This window comes from Homalodisca vitripennis, chromosome 1 (genome assembly GCF_021130785.1).
Source record: "Homalodisca vitripennis isolate AUS2020 chromosome 1, UT_GWSS_2.1, whole genome shotgun sequence".
In the NCBI taxonomy this organism is placed as follows: Eukaryota; Metazoa; Arthropoda; class Insecta; order Hemiptera; family Cicadellidae; genus Homalodisca; species Homalodisca vitripennis.
In genome coordinates, this window is record NC_060207.1 from 188,060,497 (window position 1) to 188,072,657 (window position 12,161).

A 12,161-nucleotide genomic window follows, 5' to 3' on the forward strand; every position below is an offset into this window, starting at 1 on the left:
CTTGGCAATGGACAAAGCAAAAAAAAATCGTACACTACTAATGTATATGAAACCTTTAATCTTATCACTTGTGAACTGTTTTAAATTGGTAATGAACGCAGATAAATTAACAATATATAGACGAAAACTTAGTTTGTTTATAACAATGTTGTGCACATTTAGAAGCATATAAACATTTAAAAATAAAAACTGGTAAAGATTTCTATGAAAGAGCATACTATGCCTAACACAATAATAAAATAATAGAACATCTATTTTCTTTGACTAATATGCTTATCTATGAAAACCATAAAATAACACTGTTAAGAAATATTTAGCCATCTCAAGTGCTGTAAATTATTAAGAAAAAGAGTAAACACACAGAAATTGAGCATTCTTTACTACTAGATTAAAACACTAATCTCTATTTTTATCTTTTGCTTATCACATACTGTTTCAGGGTAGGAAAATAGGGCTTTGGTCCACTCAAGATTACTATGTTGCAATGTAACACAGGGGTGCTGTCTATGTTAGAGAAAATTACTAAAAAGCTTTTGCTACAAACAAAATACATTGTCACTTACTCGTACCGAGTAATTAACTTAAAATGGACCCACTTGATTCTGAAAATGTAACAAAATTAATACATGATTCCACAAATAATGTAAGGTATTACATTCTTAACCATTAGTTATTTCTATTAACATGTTAACAAGTGCACATGTTATATACCGTGTATTAACACGGCCACGCTCAGCTAGCTGTTTGGCTAATCAAAGACCACTGGGAAGTAAAAGCGGACCCAAAACTTTACATGTAAAATAGATTTGCACATTGCCACTACATACCACCAATCTTCCTAATTTCAAATAGTACTTGTTTTGTTAAAACGTTCGCTTTCAAAAAAATGTTTTTCTAAACTTCATATATATTACATATATTTTGGTAACATATATCCAAGACTTCAAACAAAGCTACATGTGACTGGCAACTGCCGTTCTGTTGAAATAATGAGTTATTGTCTAAAGAACTATTTCCATATCAAGCTTTCAATTGATAAATTAAACATATACGCAGTAAATATTTTACGGTAAACATAGATGGTAGGCCTATCGCACACACACAAAACCATGACCAGAATTGGGGGGGGGTTCCATTTTACACTGCCTGCAGTTCGCTGCATTTGGCAGGAAAGGTTTGGTGGTAGAACAGACAGTCTAATGCTTGATAGGTGAAATGGTTGAATGGCACGAAAGAGGGTAAATTAAGTGATTGCCAGATCAGGTCGGCAGTTGTGTTTTCAAAACAAAATTACAAAAAAATGTTGCTAGTAAAATCTTATCTACACTCTTAATAGATTTATATTTTTAAAATCTAATGTATAGAATAAAACGGCTTCTATTTCACATACAGTAAACAGTAGGGAACAGATTATTTTCCTAAAAAAAGTAATTACTTTGGTGCTGAGATAGATTTAGTTTTCTGTTGATCAGATAATTTTAACATTCTAGTAACATTCATATGTGTACATTTTAGTTCATAGTAATTTTCTCTGAACAATTCTTTTTTAACTGAATATATATTTAAAACTTATTGTAATGGATATTGTTTTATAAAAAAACAAATTGTCTTGAATACATATAGATCGTGAATCATTTAAAACATATAACTGAAGATGGTTCTGAATTATCTAGAACATGAATGGAAAATGAGAAATTAAAAAAAGGAAACTGGAGGTTGAATGACAATTACCTTTTTGTCTCTGCGAGAGAGGTAGGTGAGGGACTTAAGGGCATCCTTGGTCCTGCCCTTGGAGATGAGCCAGACCGGGCTCTCTGGCGACCAGAGAGTCATGAACAGCAAGGGACATATACAGAATGCTATGGACAACCACGCCACCGTGCGCCAGTGTAAGAACGCTCCCATCGTGTAGATGATCACCATACCTGTTACACTGTGTTTATTAGTAAAAAAAGAGAAACACTCTAAAAAGTCAAGTGGTCTAGTCCAAAATTGGTCTCATTTGACTGATTGTTCACAGTTTTTAGATATGAAATTGTTGCATTCCATGAAGGTTTAGAGGACACATTTATAGGACCAAAAGCATTTAAAATTGTAACAAGTTCATTGTAAAAACTTAATACTATATTAACGTGTACAATTTCTGTGTGTCATAATGACTTTAATTTTAATTTTAAACTGAAAAACATGAACCTGTATTATAAAAAACATTGCACTGTGTCACATTGGATGCTCTCTTACACTTTCTTAGCATTTAGGTTTATTGTTATTATTTTATATAATGTCCCTATTTTATATATTGGCTACAGCATAAATAATAATGTATTTTTATAGTCAAGAATGGGAAGTCGAGTTCAAGTAGATCATAACGTGTGTTTTTTTTAGAGGTATAGAACTTTAAGTTGGAAACACTTTTTTAACTGGTGGCCATTTTGTCAGCTGACAAGTGATTTATGTTTAGTTTGGTTTGGCATTTTAACATGAATAGATTGACGCCTGAACAAAGCTTCCAAATTGCGCAAATTTATTTTGAAAATCACGTTTCTGTTCGAAATACATATTGCGCATTACGTCCATCTTATGATCAACATAATTGACCAGAGAAATTAATTCAATTAACCTTGGAATTTTTTCGAACCACGTTTACTCCAAATGATAATACGCATCCACAGAGACGTAAAGAAGAAGTCATTGCTGCTGTAGAGCATAGTGTAGAGGAAGACCCAAATCAGTCTATCTGCCATAGTGCACAGGAATTGGATGTCTCTATCCACTCTATAGAAGATTTGATTTGCGGAAAGATCTTGATTTTCGTGCTTACAAAATTCAACTCATGCAAGAATTCAATTACTTAGCAAGGATCGTAGATTAGGTGAATGGGCCCAAAACAAGATTACTGTTGATCCCAATTTTCATAAGCGAATTTTGTTTAGCTTTTGGTTGAATGTATATTATGTCAATAAACAAAAGCCAAGATTTTGTGGTCAACATCTTTTCAGGGAGCCAACATTCCAAGCCACATAGCTTGCCCAGTGATCTATATAGGAAGGAAGGTAACTTTCCAGTTAACTTAGAAGTATCTTTATTCATAAAATTATTGGAGAAGTTTCCGATACCAGAGAGGAAGTAAGTGTTCTGGTTAGAACTATGTTAATCTATATGAGGCTATGTAAGTCAGTCAGCTATTCCTTCCAGGCAAAGAGTCAGTAACAGGTACCAAAATGTTGTAATACATTATTATTATTAGCCCTAAAAGTCAAAGATTTATTTATTAGTGCACACCTCCTTGTAGTTCGGTATACATTGATTAGACAAGTAGATGAATGGGTCTATTCTAACTCACCAAAAGAGGTCAGGGTAGGTCCCATGCAGATGAGAGCTCCTCGGAGATCAGCTCTGGCCACTTCTGTGACGTAGACAACAGCAGGACTTGGACCCATGGCTACAACAGGTTACTTATTTTTTAAAAACAATTCTTTGCTAAGCTGCAATGAAAATAATAAAAATATATCATTTTTTTTAAGGTAGACAATAGACAATAGACTGTTCACAAATCAAAAGCTCTTAATCGATAAAAAAAGTTTCTCTGATTAGCAGGAATGAAAATCAAATATCTTATTTGTATTTGTATCTGTATGACAGTTACTAATAGTTAAGTTTTTTTAATCTTACAATACTATACTATTATTATTATGAATGGATATGATGATGACTAGAATTAAACGCAAAATTGAAGATCATAGTATTATATTAAGGACTTTGTTAAAAGAAAAAAAAAACAACTATTTATTACTAACTACTTTAAAATATGAGAAAATATAACATTTTTTAAGATTTCAATGTTAGAATAATCTGTAACTTTGTTTGGAAGATATTTAAGGTTACAAAAGTATAGAATATCATCATTGGTATATATAAAATGTTTCCCCTCTAAATTTGAAAGACAAACATAAATTCGTGCATAGTAGTTTGTTTTAAGCTATAACAAATGTATGAGGTCTTAAAACTCAAGAATTCCTCAGGGGTCCACATGTCTCCATTTTTGATGATATTTTATACATCCTAAATCACCCAGAGCGTCAGACCCTTTTGAAATATTTTTTTATATCATGGTCATGAAATATTTAAAAAAATCTTTCTACAAGTACATTAATATAAAAAAATCTGAAAAAATGCTCTTTTATGCCAATAACTCTTTACAACATTTGGAAGATGGCATATTATAGGATCATGGGGAAAAGATCAACTATTAACAAAGGTATTGCATGATTGTTGTTGCAGAGGTATGCATAAGTTTTTTAAATAAGACAAGAACAGTGATAAAAGAAGTCTGATATCTGAAAATCGTGATAAAATTGCAGCTTTTTTTGAGTTTGCTATGGGCACAATCACCACAACTTTTGTATTGACATACACAACATCACAGAAAAGATGAAACACAGAAGTCTAACTGTAACAGCTGTTTACAATGTGATCCGACAGCCAGAACTAATACTTTCATTGACAGGATTTAGTGCAAATCTAGTGAATTCTATTACTTAGTTCTAGTTACCAACTTCAGCGGGACATTTAGTTTTCGATTTTCTTTGCCCAACATTACTTTGTTGTTCATGCATAAGATTAGTCATCTCAGAAACACATGTTGTAATCTGGTCTTATAAAAGGAGTCAAATAATAATCCATTATATTACATTTTAGAGATATTCAATAACATAAACAAAAACTTGGATACAATAGAATTGCACTAGTCAAGGCACTCTTTAAGATTTTGAGATAAAAGTGACGCTTTTAAAACTGTGAGATATCAAAATGTTTCTTCACTACACATGAAATGTTGATTTAGCATTGTTTTTTATTTATGATTTGATTATTAATTTTCTCCTAGACTTAGATCTTTTAGAAGGGACTCTGTAGAATGGCTGTCAGATCCAACTGCAGCACAATGCAAATGGAACATTTTATTAACTGAGGAGTACAAAGGATCCAAGTTTATATTAATGTTTCGATGAAATGTGTCTTCCAAATGTAAAGTCAACTGAACCTTCGTTACAGGTTTCAAGAATTTAGACACAGTCCATTATGAAATCCACATATAACACAATAATAATAACATTATTCCTTCTTCCTACCCCTGTCACACATTTTATTGGTATTTGGAGGTATCAGTGACACTGGCATTATTAATCATACGCTGAAACTCTTTCCCAGTAATCAGTACGTCTGTCTAAGTGAACGTGATTGGTGCGTACCGAGAGCTGATCCTGTGAGACATCTGCCGACCAACAGCATCGTGAGATTCTGCGAGGTGGCTATCAAGACCCAGCCGATGACAAATGGTATCGCTCCCACCTTGATGGTGTTCAGCCGCCCAATCCTGTCCACCAAGTAACCTGTTATGAGGGCCCCCACTGGTACCACCAACACCACCAAACTTGCTGCAACACAAACAATGGTATCATGAATATGTTTATGCCAGAAGCTGGAAATTTTAGGTCTGAAATCTTAGCAATGACAATCAAAGGTAATAATGTAAGGTAAGAAACTCAAACCACAGGATAGGTCACAAACAGGGGAACAAAACAAATTAAACTATTTTTTAAAGTTTGTTATTGACGATGGAAGGTTTGAAAGGATAATAGGATTTTGAACACTTGCCATTGTTTTAGTATACCTTTTATTACCTATATATGACCATTGTTATATCTTTTATAACCTATAACAATGGCAAATGCTCAAAATCTTGTTATCCTTCAAAGTGAAACTTATTGAAGAATCCAGTTACTGAATTTTAGTTATGATATACCATCAATTTTTACTCCCCCTCCCCCCTCCTTTATTTGTCTGTAGCTTTTCTTTATTTAAGCATGAAACTTATCAAGCACATGTAATCATAGTATTAACCTACAACATGGACTTAGTTTAGATATAATTTATAATTTTATATATCGTCATTGTTCTATTATATTAAATATAACTGTTATTTCTGTATGTTTGTTAGTATATTATTGTTGTTACATTTGTTGTGAATTATTGTTGTTGCTGTTATTATTTGTTATTGCCCTTATCATTCTTTATTATAACTATTGTTGTTATATTGATATTATTGCTGCCACTATAAACTGTAATGCTTGTTATCTATGTACACTTGATGATACACTTTATTATAAAATAGCTTTACTGTTAGGAAAATAAATAAGTTTTACAAACCATACAAAAAGTAAACATAACAAAATATGTTACTTCTTCCAGCACTGTGGAAGGAAATTCTCAATTATACAGAACATGAAGCAACACTATTTATATATTAAAACAAAATATTAAAGAGGTATTTAAAATAATTTGAACAGTGTCATAAATCTTCAGTGGTTTGAAATATGACAACAAAGCTTGGTACATGAAATCAAAAATTAAAGAACTGTTTAGCCTACACAACTGAAAAATGTTCTTTTCAGAGTTATATCCCATAACAAGTCTAAGGAGAAGTTGCAAGTATAGATCAAATTACATATTTATTTAAAATCCTTGAACTAGTTACACTAATGATATAAAATAAAAAATAATAACATTTTGATTAAAGTTTAAAACATAGGAGTAAAGTGAAATTGTTATGATAAGATACTCATACTGTGTAAAAAGATATAGATCAAGTTTCTTCATGTGATGTGTTTTTAAAATGATTACTTTGCTTTTAAAACTTCTCAGTAAAGTGTGTTAATATAAACTGAAAGGTTCCAAAAATATCTTTTTCTCTTTGTCCTTCATTTATTTTTGGAACTTGTTTGTCAACCCAATAAGTTATAACACTATATATTTAGCCATTTTTATTGTTACAGCTTAATGGTGATAATATACTGCATAAAAGCATAAAAGATAATGTGTAGTTGACGGAATAATAAATATTTCAATTTTCATAGTAATGTAGTCTACACTAACTAATAACTGAATTGCCAAGTTTTATTCAACCAAGCAATCACAAGTTACCTATCCAAGACGTATCCGTCTTAGTTACTTTGAAATCCGAGTCGGCCGCTTCAAGTTGAGGGATCAGGATTGCAGAGAAAGCTACAACGGCGCCGACTGGGAAGTGGTATGAGATGGCAGAGAGGCACGCAAGCATCTGGAACATATATTCTTTTATTAAAAAAAAAACTGTACTGAATGGCTGCTGCAAGTTGGGGCATCAGGATTGCGGGAAAATCCAGAACAGTGCCGACATTGGAAAATAGTATGTTATGTGGGAAATGGTATGATATCGCAGAAAGGCAGGAAGTGCTATGTGATTGCAGAGGGCTACGCAAACATGCAATCATCTGGAACACACATCAGTATATGTGGACAAAACATAACGTAATTGCTTAAAATATTGTCCAATTTGTGGTGATATAAATTTTCAGACAAATATTACTAACTCCTACCAAGTGTACTTCTCAATTTGTATTGTAAACTCTACATGTAACATATTTTATGATAGGGAATGGTGTAGCCGTAAGGGCCTGACGCCCTCCACAACAACAATAGGCAGTACACCACCAAATACCTTTTATATAGAATCGGCTGCAAGAACGTAGCCAGGAAAAAATGTTGGGGGGAGTCCAGGCAACTGGTATTTCCCAGAAATGGACAGAGAGTAATGCCCCATTTTGTTCCTTAACAATTTCTTGACTAGTTTCTTTGTTCAAAACCATCTCTTAGCGATACGTGTCAGTAATACTGAATGATTTAAATCATAATAATCTTTTACTAAAAAGTAATTAACATTTTTTTTGGGGGGGGGGGAGGAGGTCCTGACTCCTTGGACCTCCTTGTTGGATACGTCCTTGATCGGCTGGCGTTATAAGACGCAAAAGTAATGGCAAGTGTGAGGTAACACCAGCCTACATCATGGTAATACTACTTTCCAGCAGAAATCTCATGCCTCGGAGATGATTGAGAAACTAGGTCCACTTTAACACCACGAATCACCAATAAACTATGTATTACACTCGATTTTAATTGATGAGATTAACCTCGTGGACTATAAAACATAGCTTCATAAATACACCCGCACACAAGTACAATTAATTATTGACTTAATTGTAAGCACCGAGGTGAACAGCTTCATTAGACAGTTCTTAATTGTAAAACAAATTAGAAAGTAACGAGTTGAATTAAATAATCACTTGAGATTAACACGAGAACAGAACATACTGAACGAGTATGTTAGTTGCACTTAAGCTTAACAGAACCAGGCTATTTCAAAATACTGGCTGAAATGCATTTTAGTTAACTTTTGATTTTCGGTCTTTTGACTAAGGTCAAAGCGATCCTTATTTTATTCACAAGCGTTTGCGCCGCTCCTTATCCGGCACCAATCCTTTTCACAACCATATATCCTTGGCTTCTTTACAAACGTCCTGGTTTCTACCAGCGTTGGGTTCCAGCCTCTGACCGTAAACAGCGAAGACTAATCATCAAAAGGGAATTAGTAAATCCGAGTGGAGCCTGCACATTAAATGCCTAAGCTTAAGCTGCACAGCTTTGGAAATCGGTGTGTTGACTACATAGTTCTCGAACACGCTTATAAGCATTTCGGCAATTCCATAGGTTACCGAAGGCACCCGTGGCTGTAAAGAAGCCATCACTCCCCCTATCGACCTTGAACGAATCGCACTCCGCCCGCAAGACCTGACCTACAGGAGACGTCATGGCATGCGACTCCACTGTCCTCAAGCCGAACCAATCCTGATTGACATCCAATCCTCCCTGCCCCTTCCACGAACACTGCCCTGCCGAAATCAGAGTATGCTGAGACCGGCAGGGTACATGCGTATAAGGAGAAGTAACGCATAACCCGTCCAGTAGGAGAACGGGAACGAGCAAGAATAGGACTGGTTTGCTGCGGGCCTCAAGGATAACGAGAGTCTTCGAGGGCTTTAAGAGTTGGCCTGGCACTTTGGACGTCAACCTTCCGTAGGAGATCATAAATAAGTCTATAGTTTCATGAACGACCTGAAGAGACGGGAGCGGCGCCGGGAGAATAAGAAAAATCGAAATAGAATGCAGCAGCAGGTATTGACCACCTTTGTTTTTGTTTTGGTTCCTAACTCGTATTGTTGTAGCTTTTGAAAAGGTCCTTTGAAATTAGCCTACTTCATAAACCAACTTTTTGTAACCAAAAACATTTTAAAAGCGAAGTCCAACCTGAGGCCAGACGGTGTAGTGGGTGACTTCCTCTGTGGGCTTGAAGCTGATGTCGAAGTAACTGGTACCCATGTCGATGGCCGAACCGAAACTACCGATGCCCTCAGGCACGGCTCGGGGCGCCACCTGCCCCTGGAGCCTCGCCGAGTGCTGGGCGATGATGACGGCCCCATCCCGAGGATCTCGCAACCACTTCTCGTTCTCTTCATTCTTCGTCTGCGGCCTGCACAAACACACACGATGGCCTTAGTATCTAAAAGCATCACACTAAAATATTCATATCATTTAACTAATGTCAATATGTAGATTTGTTTTTTTACGAAGAGGAAAGACATGAAACTACCACAGGTATGAAATATTTATTAGACCTAGGAGAATTTGGCTATAAAATGGGATGTACGAATTCTGGGGCATTGGAAATGAATCTTAAATGATTTAAAGGAAATAGGATTTTTCGGAACATTTGCCACCGTCCATTGAAACAAAAATCAGTAACACTACGTTTCGAGATCTGCAATCTGATCTCTTCTTCAGGTAAATAACTAACGTAACAACTAACGTAATACAAATATTTATTATAAATCATATTTAATGTTTTAAGTTCTCAGACGATCACAATATAGACTGTCACTTTCAAATCACCATTACTTAACAAGAACTACTGTAATACAACATGTAAAAGAGTCGACCACATTGAAAAACAAATAAATCCTTGAAAATATAACGAGCACAAGATAACTTTATAGACCAAATAAACATATTCTGGATTCTCAAAATAACCATCTTTTACATGCCTAAGTGAGTTGGGTAAACCACAAACGAGTAATGAGGAAGCGCGTTGCGTGGGAGAAAGTCGACAACGATAACAAACGATAAACATCCGGTAAGCCACGCCCCGCAGTTACACTTACTGCATTAAATTAAGGCGGAAACACGGGAACGTGAACACCATCGTGTTCCACTGTCGTGGATTCCAATGCACCACACACGTCTAGTGTAATCGTGACAACTATTTCTTGGGATCCGCAAATAAGAAAAGTAACGACAACGTGACGGAAGGGACAACCACCTCCCGAGTATCGTACTGCCTAAGTTGCTGAAGTTGGCACAAAACCAACGATTCTCTTCAGCCTATTAATGGCGACTGTCAATAAGTTTTTAAAAAAGTAATAAAAATTTACATTTTCAAAGAGCAAATATCATTGTAGAAATATCATTATTAAGGACTCGATATGGCATTGAAATCGTGCCGTTGTTCGTTTGTTTGTGCGATAACTCTCGTTAGAAAGGTCCTAGAGTCTTGCAACTTTCTACATGGGTTCTCTTCGTCTAAGGAAGAAGAATACCTCTGTTGATTTAAAGACCAAAGGATACAGTTAGTCTGTCTTAATTTTTACCTTAATTTTTAACACCGGTTTAACTGATGAAGAGTAGGCTAGTATTAAGAATGACACATTTTTCTCAGCTGCTGCAACATTTTTTACCTGACTAGTAGGCACACAAATTTTAGTAGAACATGAACAGTTGTCAGGTACAAATATTATAGTACAATATGTGGAGGGAGCCCTGTAAATAGGTTCCTCTCAGTACAATAAAGAGTCCTATTGATTTTAGGGTCAAAAAGCAAAAGGGCAGTCCACCGTCTGTCTGTCCGCCTGTGTAACGCCTCTTTTGTTACGTGATATCTTGTCCTTCGATAATCCGTTGTGTCGACGTATTTATTTCTACAAAAACGTTATTTTGTAGAAAATCGGTTCTTCTTACTTATGAGTTGATGATCATTATTATAAGCCATTATATGCCTAGTAAATTGCCACAAAACTCATTACCAGGAAAATTGAAGTTAACATTTTACAAAAGGTTAGAATTGAGGATTTTAGACGAGAAAGCGATCAACAATAGTAGTAGTTTACAACGCTCAACATTATAAGTGGTAGGAATACTAAAAGTTTGCATAAAGGTTAAAAAATCAATTGAATATATTGTTAGATAAAAATTGAAAACTATCAATGACATAAAATAATGATATGAGTAGCGCAACAAAATTAGTTAACCAGTTTTCTTGTATATGTCATATTTAAAGTTTTTCTAAATTTAATTTTTTACTTTCTTACCAACGCATAAAGATAATAACTGAGTTACAAACTGATTTATTGCATATATAATATGTTACTTTATAGTATGACTGAAAACCACACATTAGTTCTGCAATCTCTCAGCTCGTACAACGCCATATGTACGAGTACGTCAGTGAAACAACTACTGTACGTGCAGCAGCGTCGCGACTGCATAAGTCATTCAAGATTTCAGCGGAGATAAACCATGCATTTAGATAAATTTCTAAATTATTACTGGTAATTGTATCATAAGTTATTATTTATTTATTGCATTTAAACAATAATTTACTTTCTCTATTGCATTAAAAAGGAAATAAATTAATCATTTCTACTTGAAATCAAAGCTGATGGGTACCACAGATAGTTTCAACACCACTATATGTCTGTCTGGAAGCAGGCTTAAAATATAAAAATACTCCATAATCCTATTTATTTTACATATTTCCGTTATCATTCCTTTTTATAACTAAAATATGGACGAAGAACCCTCGACCCCATGGCGAGGTGGCGTGCTGACTCTCATGTCCCCTAAGACTGCTCACTGTCAGCCCAGGGAGCCGTGTGTTCGACAGTCACGCCACGTCTTGGTGCTTGTGTAGCCCACACGAAGGTGAAGAGCCATTCAAGTGTCATTCCACTGTAATATACTCTTCCAGCATGTCTTATCAGATCACATCACCTACAGGACGGCATGAAGGTTGCACACTTCAACGCTCAGTGCTGGCTACACTTTCTGAAGGAAAGGTTAATGACGTGATTAGCATTTTGAGAAACCTACATTATATTTTGAGGCTTTACATTTTCTGACAAATATGACAAACTACTGTCAAATGTGTTGTGTCAGGCCACATTTTTTTTTCTTGT

At 35.0% G+C, this 12,161-nt stretch overlaps 1 protein-coding gene across 1 annotated transcript in view; it reads right to left on the reverse strand.

Annotated features, from left to right (window-relative positions):
- The window catches only part of LOC124354273, a 44,306-nt gene extending 34,174 nt beyond the window's left edge, over positions 1–10,132 (reverse strand). Inside the window, exons 1-6 of the mRNA XM_046804609.1 lie at positions 10,092–10,132; positions 9,181–9,403; positions 6,982–7,117; positions 5,250–5,435; positions 3,344–3,442; positions 1,732–1,925 (exon numbers count right to left, since the gene is read on the reverse strand). Of these exons, the coding sequence (XP_046660565.1) occupies positions 1,732–1,925; positions 3,344–3,442; positions 5,250–5,435; positions 6,982–7,117; positions 9,181–9,403; positions 10,092–10,132 (879 nt within the window). The remainder of the gene's footprint in view (positions 1–1,731; positions 1,926–3,343; positions 3,443–5,249; positions 5,436–6,981; positions 7,118–9,180; positions 9,404–10,091) is intronic.
- Positions 10,133–12,161: the final 2,029 nt, after the last annotated feature.